Genomic DNA, 14,308 nt, shown 5'->3' with positions numbered 1-14,308 from the left:
GCAACAGTGAAAGAAAACCCACGTTTTGCATAAGAATATAATATAGTCATTTTCAGCTAGCTGTTCACACAAGCCATTGAATCATATCTAACCATGAAACGTCAAGATTGATCCAAGACAAGAAAATGTACTTGAAAAATTTTATTTTTCTAATGAATTATGGCAAATATTATCATTTGCTCTCTTCATTGTGATTTACTAGTTTATGAATGTTGGAATTTAAACAGTTTACACAACTTTAAATTCAAACTACATCAACCACATTGTTATTTTCGATGAAAAATTATAAAATAGTTCAAGTCAAATAAAGAAGGTTACTTTTTAGAATTATTTTATTCAAATGATTTTTAATTTGAACATATTAAGTCAATTTTAAATATTAAAGAAAAACACATCAACAACAGAAATTGACTAAAATTAAAATATTTTTAAAATTATTCTTTTAGAACATATTTAATTAAAATACAATTTAAAATGATCAAATAATTTAAATTTAAAACTGTTCTTAACCAAAAGGTCATTGAAGGTACATTTAAATGGTAAATTATAAAACTTGTAATTAATGACAATTTAAATTATAAACAAAGTTCAATATGGAAATTCTTAAAAAGGAATATAGGTTAGGTAAGAAATTCAAATGCAATTATAAAGTAAACAGTAAGAAAAGTAAATTACTAAGAATTGAAAGAAGTATTATACATAAAAATTTAACATGGTAATCAAGAATATGAGTACATTCTCTCTTTTTATCGTTTTTACTTTGAACTATAAAATCTTGTATATATGATCCTTTTCATCTTAAATTACAAATAAGAAAATTTATGCATAGATAACATTTTCAAACAATATTAGAATTATGAAACATATATGTATTTATAAAATATTTGATCTGGATCTTACACAATTTAATAAGTGCTCAATCTCAACGATTTACACACATACACATAATTCAAGAAATGCTTTATAAGGTAAAATATTCGACAAAACAGTTACAAAGAAATTATAAATACAACAACTCTTTTTAAACAATCAGAACACACCACTGTTGTATAAGAGCCTCTAACAATGATTAGAAAAGGATTTCAAAACTAATTCTACACTTATTGTTAAGAACTGTGCCATTGTAAGTTATGTCATTCAATGATAATTTGATCCATCCTAACGTGTTATATGACAGATGGATCCAACTGCTATCAAAACTCTTTTTCTTTTAAAATGGACTTTAACCCTTTATTCACTTGAATGGATTTGGGAAAGAGTGATTGAGTAAATTTGAGAGGATTTGAAGATAAATTTTTTTTTGTTGTTTATTTGAGTGAATTTGGAGGCAAGTGAGAGTGAATTTGGAAACAACGTTTATGAGAATTAGTGTAAAATTTGATTGATGTGACAAATTAAAAAAATTTATTTTCAAATTCATTCTCACTTACCTCTAAATTCACTCAAATAAACAACAAAAAAATTTATCTTCAAATCCTCTCAAATTCACTCAATCACTCTCCTCAAATCCATTCAAGTGAACAAAGCCTAAGGAAAATGATAATAGTTTTGCGAAAAAATTATTGTTGGTTTTCAAAATTTTACATTTCAAATTTTTATTAGTAGATTATATATATATATATATATATATATATATATATATATATATATATATATATATATATATATATAAAAGAAAATTATTTTTTATTTTATAATTTAATAATTTTTTGCTAAAAAAATTATACACATATGCGCAGTAGATTTCCATCAGTATTAGTAATTGTCATTGTTTATAATTTTTTTTTTTTACTTGTATTTCAATTAACCGTCTTTCAAAAGTTGTATATTTATACAAAATTGTCACACGTTGTTTACACTACACTGAGTCTAAAACCACTGTTAGAATGGGTTGTGAAAAACAATATCTGAAATATTGCACTTCTAAAACAATGACATAAGATTAAATGTGACCTGAGGTTGATAGAAACTTTTGAATGTGTTAACAAAGAAATACATTTATAAAATGTTAGAAGTGGACTTTAAGCCTAACTCAATCCCACGGCTTGTAGGATGAGGTTTGTACTTTTTCACTAGGATAGGCTCTAACCATGGCTCTGATACCATGTTAGAAGTGGATTTTAGGCCTAACTCAACCCCACAAAACCGGTTTGTAGGGTGAGATTTGTACTTTTTCGCTAGGATAGACTCTAACCATGATTCTAATACCATGTTAGAAGTGGATTTTAAGCCTAACTTAAAATACTCATTTCTTAAGTTTTGTATTTCTTTTCATTTGTTTAAGGTTTTTTTTGTTCTTTTCAGTTTCTTATGGTTATTGTATTCATCCTTTTCAACACATCATGTAAAGCTGTTAATGATAAAATGTGCTTATCGTTAATTGAGATGAAATTGTTCACATAAATATAAGTGTTACAATTATATGTGTAAACCTAGAGATTTATACCATTTTAGTTATTGTCTAAAACTAATTAAAAATAGAATTATTGTTTCTTTTTAAATCAAACACCTGTCTAACCCATGATAGCTTCTCTGTCTTGTCACTGTTCTCTACATCACAAAAACAACAAACTCATTTCTATAATTAAGGTCAAAATCTTTGTATTCCGATGGCAAATAATGGTATGATGGAATAAGAACATTGAAGAAAACTATATTGTTCCACCGAATGATGTGTATTATCTTACGAATTCAATCTAGATTAAAGTTTCCATCATTTGGTCTCCATGATTTGCATGTGCACTCATCAAAATTCCAAGACATACTTGAATGGTATTTCTTCCACAATACAATTGAACCATTCAACTACTTCCACCAACTAGGTCAAATTTACATTTTCCCCTAATCTTTCTAAAATTAACTATTAATCTATAAGTGATTTAATAATATTTATATTCTGCCCATTAATTTGCTTCTCAAAAGATTCATTATGGGTCATCTGCAAATTGAGTTTTGTCATTTCAAAGTTCCTTCCCCACCACACAAACTTTTTAGCAACTCTACAAAATTTCAACCTTTCTAACTATAAAATAAAGAAACATACATGATTCTTTTTCCACTAAATGTCTTGGAGACACTCTCATTCTCCAAAACAAAGAGAACTCAAACTTTTTTTTAATTCAAACAACTTAAAATCTATACCTTTTCCCACTATTTTCTCTCTCTCTCTCTCTCTCTCTCTCTCTCTCATACTTCCTTCCAATAATAGTAGGCTGGAACTGTTTAAATACTGAATATATCCTTCGTGTTACATGTATATAAATATTTTAATTTGTGCTTTTTTATCTAATTTTTATATACACATGTCTCAGAAAATCCTACAATTAAAGGAATTATCAATAAAAATTATACCATTCCAAATATATAATAAACAATTTTTAAAGAAAGAGCCATCATGTCAAAAGTTATGACAAAGAAGTAGAAAGTAAGAAAAGGAAAGGTGTAAAATGTCGAGTTCAAATTCTGTACTATTTTTTTTATATTGTCTAAATACAAGTCATAATAACACTTTTTTGTATTCTTGTTTTTTTTATGTTAAATAACATTATCTTAACCAATAATATAAAATCTTCTCCTAAGTTTGTATATGTTTCTTGTTAAAAGAGTTAGAATACTCCAAGCCCTCTACTTTTATTATAATATTTTTTTTCTTATAAAAAAATAGAAGATCTTCTAAAAAAAATTAATATACCATGGTACAATTCTTTTATATACAATCATGTATTTGGGTGGTATAGAAATTAGACCATTCACTAAGGATTATGGCTTATAAGCCACTTAAGTGTCAACTGCCCTAGATTATAAAATTCCACGCACCAGTTTTTATTTTTATTTTTTCAAGTAGATTAATTAAGTTGTAGAGAATTTTTTTTTTAGCGAACTTGAAAGGTGGATGGACTTCAAAATAGCTAAGCAATAAGAATATATTTAACTGAAATATCAATGGGCAGTAAATTATATACGCTAATATAATGTGATAGCAAAAAATGGATAAAATATTTAATAGATGTCTAAATAAATGCTCCCTGTTAACAATGAATCCTATGGATTTAAGCATTACTTTCTACTAAAATCGATCCCATCATTGTCTGTTCTGTACCAACAAAAACAAGAGCTATGGTCACTTCAGTTAATCAGAAGCACAACAATAATAATATTATGAGAGAAAGGGAAAAGAGTTAAAAGCTATATATGTATTAACATATATATATATATATATATATAGAGTGTTAATCTGATTTAAAACTTCCTCATAGTATCAGTTTCAACTACTCTTTTTTGACCAAAAAAAAATCTATCCCTTTTCATTTTGAAGGTAAAAAAGCTTAAGTTAACATACCTACCAAAAATAAGGAAAGTAAATAACATATAGGTTGATGATTATTCACATTCAAAAAAGACAGGAAACACTGTGTCCCACCAAAGAAAAAGGAAACATAAATATGAGTACTGATATGGATGGATTGTAATCTTATGTGTGAAGGATTTCAGAATCCTATAGCATATCAGGAGAATGGAAAGTAGTCTCAAACCCTAACAACCACCTACACTTGATTTTCTTGTTTTGGTATCTTCGCCACCCCCAAAAAGCTACCATACACAATCATGAACCTCTCCACTCCCAGTCATCAATAGTTTCATCTTTTCAGTTTTAATTTGCTCATTATCCTCTCTCAAACTTATTTAACTGTTTAATAACATCATCAGATCTTGTATGGTCCTCTGATGCAATGTTGATGCATGTCAAATGAGAAAGAAGATTGAGCTATGGATGAAAACAAGAAGTGGATGCATAAGGAAACTGAAAGACAAAGAAGGCAAGAGATGGGAAAACTCTGCAACAACCTCAGATCGCTTCTGCCTTTAGAGTATATTAAGGTAAGCATCTTCTTCGGACAACAACTTGTCTTTGAAACTGTTTGTTTCTTTAATTTTCTCTTCTTTCTGGTTGGAATTTAAGAGTAATTGAAATTTGAAACACACTAGTCATTAGGGGTGCTTTTATTCCATGTCTTGATGACCATCATCAGGGAAAGCGTTCAACCTCAGATCATGTGCATGAGGCTATGAATTACATCAACCACCTTCAAGATAAGGTAAAGCAATTGCAAGAAAAGAGGGATGCGTTGTTGAAGGTGTCTAATAATTTGAGTAGCATTGAGAATGAAAGCTCTTCTGCCACTCATCTTCCACCTTTGGTTCTTGTTCATCCTTTCCCTGGGGGCCTTGAGATTATTTGCAGTCATAGCTTCAGGAAAAGTGCGTTTCCCATGTCAAGATTATTGGACATTCTGCATAAAGAAGGACTTAACGTGGTCACCACTACTTCCATCAGAAGAGATGGTAGATTCATACATACCATACAATCAGAGGTACATGTCAATTTATTTTCCATTGAGCATTATGGTAACGGTTTTGAAACTGATCATTATTGTTTCGTTCTGTATAAACTGATCTGAAGGATCCCAATCATTCTAATATGGTTGACACTGATTACTCTGAACTGCAAATAAAGATTACGGAGGCATTATCATCTTCAAGTAAGTAGCAGAAGTTACACAACATTCTAGTGTAAAATGTTTTGTGTTCTTCACAAAAGATTTTTTGTTTGCTTTATTTTCTGAATATTCAAATAACACCAGTATGGTCACCATCATTTAACCATTTGCAGGTTTGCAAGAGACTTTGCCTGAACCTGAAAATTGCTAATATCTTGGGAAAAATTAATATATTATTCATTCGGATGTTTCTTATTGCATATACCCTTAACTTGAGTGATTTGTACAGCAGTGAACTTGTTAAAAGTTGTACTTTATCTGCCACAATTGTTGGTGCAGTACGAAGGGTAGCTAGTTGACGATTCAATTTCATGAAGGTCACAAACATGGATAGAGTTCATAATGATGTTCAATGTTTTGTATTTCTGCATTTAACTCTTACAATTGCCATTTTTTAATTGCCAAATCATTTTCTTTAAACATGGGGCAGTATTACTTAACATGGTTTTAATTAAGAGCCTGCCACTGCATTCATAATGTCAAGGTTTTTATGGTTTTATAACCTTTCACTCAACAACTACATTTTAAAACCTTGCTATTTTCTTCTGCATCAATACAGCAATCAAGTATTAGAATGTTCTTCGTTTCTTTCACTTCAGTTCCAACAATAACTGCATTAGCTATCAGACAGTGATAGTTTAGACAAAATTTGAATTTGGTTTCCATTTTGGCAGCGCAAAGTCTTTATTGACGTCAAAATTTTGTTTCTCTCTACTCAGTAGCTTTTTTTGTAACAATTATATTGTTCTACGTAGTCTCTTTTTCTATCAGGTGGCATACAAAAAACACTTTGATCTTTAACGGAAATGAAGAGAGCATGCCAGATTCTACACTATTTTTTCGATAGAATTGATAGCTTCATTTATATATCTACACACAAATACCTAGTAAGAGTGATAATAGACACATGAATATTAGTGATGCATCATGAGAAACAGAAGCCATAAATGTACATAAAACACAATGTACTGAAGGGCCATAATATTGAAAGAAAAATTGTTTTCAAGGTATAGCTAGTAAATTAAATGTATTATTGAAGTGTTACTAATAATATTTTGAGAATACGGAAGCAGGTGAATTTCATAGTACTTAATTAGTAAGGAAAAACAAGAGAAAAAGTATTGTTGAAATATAATAAAACTTAAACTATTTCGAGAAACTCATGCAGCTCACAAATTGGAAAAGAATAGACATTTAATTGAAACTGATAAACTGTAATTGAAGATAGCAATCTAGCCTTCTGCATACTTTTCTGTTTCATTATTGAATAGAAAACCTCTGGAGTGTACATTATTTATGAGTATTCTATGTGGGTTTGCATAAAAATTAAATTATGTAAATCAATCAGAAATCATAGCCATTGACTGGATTATTTACTCATTCCTAGCTCCTTTTCCTGTGCTTTTCTTGACGGGCACATATGCTGCAGCCTGTGATTCAACATCTGCTATATGATCAGTTAAACCATAAATATGTTGGTCCCTCACTTTCTCTTTATTGCACCTCCCTAACAGTTATAAGCATGGTCCAACCAATTTCTCCAGCTGGCCAGAGACAGTGGTTGATCAAGTGGAACCATGATTTTAAGGATGTAACCAAGATGTTGATGATATAGCTAGGTTTTGTATTACCGAGTGCCGGTTTTGAAGCAGGCATAGTTTGGTAAAATATATTTATATTTAATGGTTAAACTCAAACACGATTATCTTCAAAAGACACTACGAAAGCAGAAAGAAAAAGTAAGAGGTAATATTCCCTCAAGTTGGATAATAATTTGTTTTAAGAGTTAGTTCAAAACCATTTCCATTTAAGTGATTGTATTCATGTATATCCTTGGTCCATTATGCGAAAAAAAACTGGTCGAGTATCAAAGCAACTGTATTTAGCAGATATGAAACCAGCATTATCCAATTATTTTATTAATCAGGAATTATAATCAGAATCATTATAAGCGAAGATATGACAACTAAGCTAATCTTCGCTGCACTGCTTTAAATGCATTATTGTGGATCACATCTTCAGTGTTTATGGACTCATTTCATAAAGTAGTGGAATAAGTATGATCCTGCAATTATCCAAAATCTGCCTAAAGCACACAAACATAATCAACCTTATACGTGTTTATAATTTCTAATTCATCCAGTATCTTCCTCCATAATATTGAACTACCTTCATGTGGTCCAAAAGTAAAATTATTTTGGATGAACTTCACTCGATTAGTATTCGATCCTCCTTCAGTTCACTGTACTTAGTTACTTAAAAAAGCATCACAAACATTATAGTTTTCTCCATGTAGCACTAAAAAACAGCTTTAGTACATAATTATGTTATTAATTAGTATGCCAGTATCAGATTTTGTTGTGCAGTGTTGCTGGTAAGGCGAAAACATAGCGAAATAAATTTGGTCCACAAATCGTGAAACTGAATCAGAACCAGATAGGCGTAGCAGGTAGCTAGTCCCTACTGGTCCACTGCCATATTAATGGAACAGTGTCTAAGGCCAGGGTCAATGTTCTTCCAACCTCCACGTAGATCTTGGAATTCATCCAAATTGATTTTCTCAATCACCTTTCTTACCATCTTCATTGATTGTATTTAATTCAACAGCATGGAAGAGCAACTGTTCATACATATGATGTAGGGAAGCCTCCAAGTAGGTGGGGATATATACTAAAATAAACAAAGTCCACATAATACAGTTCTAGTGTCCCCAACAAAATTATGGATTTATAACCTCGAATCTTCTTCAAACCTCGTTAATTCAAAATAAATAAATAAATAAATATATATATATATATATATATATATATATATATTGAATATTTTACGTTTACTAGAGATAAAGGCGATTTGTTATATATAAATGAGTTTAAATGATATCTTATAAACTAGTTTTATTAGATAAAATTAAAGTTAAAATTTATTTCTTAACATGATTATATCATCAAGTAGACTCTATTATAACAAAACTTGTTTTTGTGTTAAATTTATTGTTCCATCTCCTATTGAATTATCTATATTAATATCTAATTTTACGTTATATATATATCTTCTGATTTGCATCGTTATATCTTCTGTCTCTCTCCCTCTCCTGTAACTTGTATTCATTAATAATAACAGTAACAATAGTAATAATAATAAATTATTATTATTATTATTATTATTATTATTATTATTATTATAAGTGAGCCTAAAGTTGGTTTGTGGACTTATTAGCTGGCTTTATTATTGGACAAAATCTAGTTTAGTCTTTGTTTGGGCCTCCAAGAGATATTGCACTACGAGGAAAATTGTACTGGTTCATACACATAGTGCAGCAAAATTGACCCAAACAATGCTGAAGATAACCCATCAAATTAATGAAGTAATGCAAGCATGATTCAATCCAACTTATATTGAGTTAAACCAGGTAAAATTATAGGTTGTATTTATGAAAAAAGTAGGAAAAATATTTCGTTTTTTATATATTTAAAAAATGATAATTTCTTTTAAAAATATGTATAAATTGAAATAAAAATAAAATACTCTTTTAAGAAAATGAAAACAGTTCAATCAGTTACAAAAGCACCCGGATATGATATTCATTATAATTTTCTATATACATATACATAACCAAAAAAAGTAACCATTTTAATGTGAAATAAATTCTCAAGACCTACGTATACTTTATTGCTAGACCTAGGTAGTCTTTACTTTCCTTTTCTTTTCCATCTTAAAAGACTAAAAAGCATTAGGTAATCACACATTAATAATGAAATAAAACAATTTTTCACATCAACTTTCTTGAAGCAGGTGAATGAGTTTAATTAAATTTAAAAGTAAGTTAGTAAAATTTGGAATATAAAGCATTTGTTCTTATTGCATTTGAAGTAGGAAGAGACCATAATATTTATTTTATCATGAGTTCTTCTCTTGGCCTTTCCCTTAATTGAAACCCAATAGCTGTCTTCATAATTTTATAAATGCTGAGAAAACTTCATAGTTGATTCTGCCATTGGTAAACGAAATTAGTGGAATTATAAAATGGTACTATATGTATTCTATTGTCTAGAAGTTTCTTACTCAAAGTTTAAACATTATATTTAAATTAAATAAATAAAGACTCTAATAGAAGCTATTCGTGCCAATGAGAATTATTAGCCAATATGGTTTTGGATTCCACCTTGCACGTCCTCAACGTCAGCATCCATTCTTTTCATCTCTTTGGAAAAAGAATGGGCAAATCTTTCATATATATTAATTAAGCAATACTTTATTATTATTATTATTATTATTATTATTATTATTATTATATATTATTATTATTATTACTGTTATAGTTATCAGATGAGGGACTGGAATGGGTTAAAGAAGAAAGGATATTCTAATTTCGATTACATGAATTTTTAATAAAGGATAATTATGTGAAATTATATTTTTAATAAAGCTTCGTATTCAATAACTATTTATTATATTGTGAAATTGTGGTAGCTATTTCTCCGGCCATAGTAACCTTTTTTTTCGTGTTATCTGTCTCTCTATATAATATTATGAATAATTTTTTCAAGATGTTAAATTTGATAATTAAAGTTATAGAAATATACCATTCATAAGGAGTCTTCCCTAGACAGTGTTTGACTTTTTCACCCTAATTTACTTTGGCTTTTGTAGGAACCGAAAGCCACTGTTTTCACATAATTAAATAATTAATCATATATATATATATATATATATTTAACATGTCTCAGATTTTCATAATCTGGGTTAACAAGTTGGCCATGTGTTTTAGGTTATATAAGAAAATTGAAATTATTAATTTGTTTACGTGTGGTGTTACTGAAGCTGTACGTATCGACATGCATCTACAAAGACAGTTTTATTGTACTATTGACAAATAACACTTCACCTTCAAGAGAAGTAATGTAGTTACACACTAAAATATTTCTTATAATTATAATCCGAAATTGAATAATATTATTTTCTATTTTTCTACAAGAATTTTATTAAAGACAAGATATTCAGTCATTACAGGAACTCTTTTAGAAAGAAGGATTGCTAGTTTTTAAATTATATTTTATTGTTATTGAAGAAATTTCTAAATTAGACATTTAACCAGTCTCCAAAATTAATGTCCAAGATTTTATTTACTTTCAATTTAGATTTTAATTTACTCCCAACTGATTGTTAGCAAATAGTTCATTAAACTTAGCTTAGAGACATTAATTTATTTGTAGAAACAAAATATTTCTTATTTTTACAAAAATCTCAATAATAAAAGTGATAAAAATGGAAAATATAAAGAGGAACAAAATATATATGATTCTTTTTAATTCCTAAAAGAATCTTATTTCTAGAAATGTTTCAAATACATATAATATAATCCTTCTTTTCATTTAGTTTTGATATCATTATAATAATGATAAGGTTATTTAAAACATTAAATGAAAAAATAAACTTAAGAACTAAATTATTAGAAAATTTAAAACGTATTTAAGTCTCCATATTAATTTAACCCAATGAATTCATGTGAATAAGTAGTGACATGAAGGGCAAAACTAGTCAAAACGGCAAAGAAATTAAAAGGTCAACGACTCAACTTCTGATTAGACGCATGATAAGTATTAATAATAGCTAAACCAAATGATTCGTTTAACTTAATCTCTAATACCATATTTCTTCCTTTTTTTTAATAATCAGACCAGTTACTATAGGTGGTGGCTTTATTATTGGAAAATGTCTGTCACGTCACTTCTTTTCTCAAATATTAATATTTGGCAAAATTATAATATGATAATGATATTTCACAATATTTTAATAGGATTGATCTAAAATTATTTCACAATTAATAATAATAATCATAAATATCAATTTAGGTCAATGACATATAAAAATATTAAAATATTGTTAAAATAATATTGTTAAAGTATCATTGTTCTTATAATATAACAAAGACAGAATATATTAATCATATTACTTTAACCTTTCTCGGAAATTTTACTACGAAGAGACTTTCCTGGAATTTCCACACCATTGTAGCACGTAATGACCCTTTAGCCTCCTTTATCAGATAAAAGAAAAAAGAAAAAAAAAACTCTTCTGACTGCTCATAAAATTTGAAAATTCCATAAAATTATAATTTAAAGTATAAAAGTAAAGACAATATTTATTTAAAAATTGGTCTTTTAAACTTACTTCTTAACAATTCTCACTCTAAAAAACTGGTATACGAGGATTAGATATCCACTTATTAATACTACGAAAAGAAAATTGTTGTATGCTTAAGAGTGTGAAAGGGTAAGAGCTATATACTGTGCTTGATTGAGATATTTTTCCAACTGAAAAATACCAAGAAATTTACAGAATTAAAAATCTTCTTAGTATACACCAAACATGGAATCTACTTCCATTGCCAAATTTCCGCCGTTGATAAAAAGTTGGGATGGCAGTGACAGCATCACTTTCCATTGGTGAAAATTATCCAACTCAAGCTCTAACAGGACCATCAATTTTTCTATACAAGAAGTAAGACGAATTGGTGCATTGTTGTAATAATTAAGCTCACACGAAAAGTAATATAAAATGTGACAATTCCAATGAAAAATGAAGCTTAACGAAGGCTAGCAAACAATGGCATAGGCCACAATTTGATGCATAAAATATACACAGAATTTGTTTATATTAACCTTAAGCGACCTTGACTTCCAAGGTAGTCCCTTGTCGATACCATAAACATCTTCTGTCTTCTTTGCATTTGCCGGTTCACATTATTATGCTTCTTTCTTGCAGGGTTTGAGTTGAGCCTATCTTTCATTTTGTTTTTAACTTCAACCCTTCCAACTTTCTCTTCTGTCAAACTGAACTAAGATTCTAAAGATTCTTCCTTCAAACAATGAACTTGAAGCAATACTGTTGTTTCCTCTCAGACGAAGGGCAAAGCAAAATTCAGTACGGTTTTTATATCTGCTTAATTTTCATGCGTGAGTTATCATAATTTTAGGTTTTCAGTTAATATATCTGTTTTTTTTTTTTCTTTTCTTCTTTTTACCAGAATTGCTAGGAAGAAGAGCAATAGGGATTATCCATGGGAAATGTACACCTTGAAGGAGTTGCTTAGAGCCACAAACAACTTTCATCAAGATAACAAGATTGGAGAGGGTGGATTTGGCAGTGTATATTTTGGTCGAACAAGTAAAGGAGTTCAGGCAAAATATCTGAACTTTTGTTTGATATATATATATAAAGTTTAAGCATGACATAGTTTGTGTTGAATGGACAAATTTAAATCTGCATCGTGTCAGTTTTTGGTTTAAACATGAACTGATGTATACTGCATAAAATACGAGGGTTTGAACAGATTTGAAAATCTGCAGATTGCAGTGAAGCGATTGAAGACAATGACTGCGAAAGCAGAAATGGAGTTTGCAGTGGAAGTGGAAGTATTAGGAAGAGTGAGGCATAAGAATCTGTTGGGGTTGAGAGGATTCTATGCAGGAGGAGATGAAAGGTTGATTGTGTATGATTACATGCCTAATCATAGCTTGCTCACACATTTGCATGGTCCACTTGCCAAGGAATGTCAGTTAGATTGGGCGAGAAGAATGAGCATAGCAATTGGAGCTGCTGAAGGTTTATTGTAAGTTTAACTTCTCCATATTTGTCTTTCATGGTTCCAAAAATCTTGACATTATTCAACCAACACAATTGACACAACTGATGTTTGTGAATATGTTTTTTGTTTCTGGATAAGGTATTTGCACCATGAGTCAACTCCTCACATCATACATAGAGATATAAAAGCGAGCAATGTTCTTCTGGATTCTGAATTCCAATCTAAGGTTGCTGATTTTGGTTTTGCAAAGCTGGTACCAGATGGTGTGACCCATATGACTACAAAGGTTAAAGGCACTCTAGGATATCTGGCACCAGAATATGCTATGTGGGGAAAAGTTTCTGAGAGTTGTGATGTTTACAGCTTTGGAATTTTACTGTTGGAGATCATCAGTGCGAAGAAACCCATTGAGAAATTTCCTGGAGGAGTGAAAAGGGATATTGTTCAATGGGCCACACCATTTGTCAACAAAGGTCTCTTCGGCAATATCGCAGATCCAAAACTGAAGGGGAGATTTGATTTGCAGCAGTTGAAAAATGTGACCACAATAGCTCTTAGATGCACTGATACTAGCGCAGATAAGAGGCCTAACATGAAAGAGGTCGTCAATTGGCTCAAGAATGGTGTAGGGAGCACTTAATTTTTTACTATGATCAGACTGATATGAAACAGTCAAAGTTAAGAAAGAAAAGTACCAAACTGATGTGTATAAAGTGATATAATTTCTTTGTTCTTTTATTCTGATATTTATTAATTATGCATCTTTCTGTTTGAGAAAATCAGATTTGCATTAATTAAATTTGTCAAAATTTAAGGTATCTTTTGAGTGGCCCTTTAATGTTTGTAGGTGTGGTAAAATCACAGGACTAGGTTTTGTAGTGTAGAATCTATTGGGGTTATAACTCTATATTCGCAATTCTATATATGACCTTTTTTATCTTCTTAGGGGTTGCAACTTCGTATTTAATTTTCTCAAAACAATCTTCTTGAACGTTTTATGTGTATTTAATATTTATTAGGTGAAAAAGAGGTAGAGAGAGAAGATTGAAAAATGGTTTGTGAAAGATTATAGAGCATTATTCTATGTAATTTTAGAGTCTATTTTAAAAGAAAAAATATTAAATTTTATTTTCTATTCTTAAATTATGAAGATTATTGAATG

General features: G+C 29.5%; 2 protein-coding genes across 3 annotated transcripts; both read left to right on the top strand.

The window, feature by feature from the left end:
- Nucleotides 1-4,494: 4,494 nt before the first annotated feature.
- On the top strand, nt 4,495-7,295 carry LOC124831083 (transcription factor bHLH118-like). Of its 2 annotated transcripts, none has more exons than XM_088113693.1 (4): nt 4,495-4,878; nt 5,031-5,372; nt 5,462-5,540; nt 7,073-7,295. In XM_088113693.1, the coding sequence occupies exons 1-4, from the start codon at nt 4,768-4,770 to the stop codon at nt 7,171-7,173; spliced, it is 633 nt and encodes a 210-aa protein (XP_087969819.1). In that variant the 5' UTR covers nt 4,495-4,767; the 3' UTR covers nt 7,174-7,295. The 2 variants fall into 2 exon arrangements, with proteins under 2 accessions (XP_087969819.1, XP_047160930.1); XM_047304974.2 differs by having other exon boundaries at nt 5,672-7,282.
- Nucleotides 7,296-12,305: 5,010 nt separating this feature from the next.
- LOC124824452 (PTI1-like tyrosine-protein kinase At3g15890) lies at nt 12,306-13,786 on the top strand. Its single transcript, XM_088113692.1, has 4 exons — nt 12,306-12,482; nt 12,586-12,739; nt 12,908-13,170; nt 13,285-13,786. The coding sequence occupies exons 1-4, from the start codon at nt 12,427-12,429 to the stop codon at nt 13,784-13,786; spliced, it is 975 nt and encodes a 324-aa protein (XP_087969818.1). The 5' UTR covers nt 12,306-12,426.
- The last annotated feature ends 522 nt before the right edge of the window (nt 13,787-14,308 follow it).

This window comes from Vigna umbellata, chromosome 4, assembly GCF_029865625.1.
Source record: "Vigna umbellata cultivar VRB3 chromosome 4, Vumbellata_1.0, whole genome shotgun sequence".
Lineage (NCBI taxonomy): Eukaryota > Viridiplantae > Streptophyta > Magnoliopsida > Fabales > Fabaceae > Vigna > Vigna umbellata.
The sequence above is the reverse complement of the archived record's forward strand: the minus strand, read 5'-3'. Positions and strand labels throughout refer to the sequence as shown.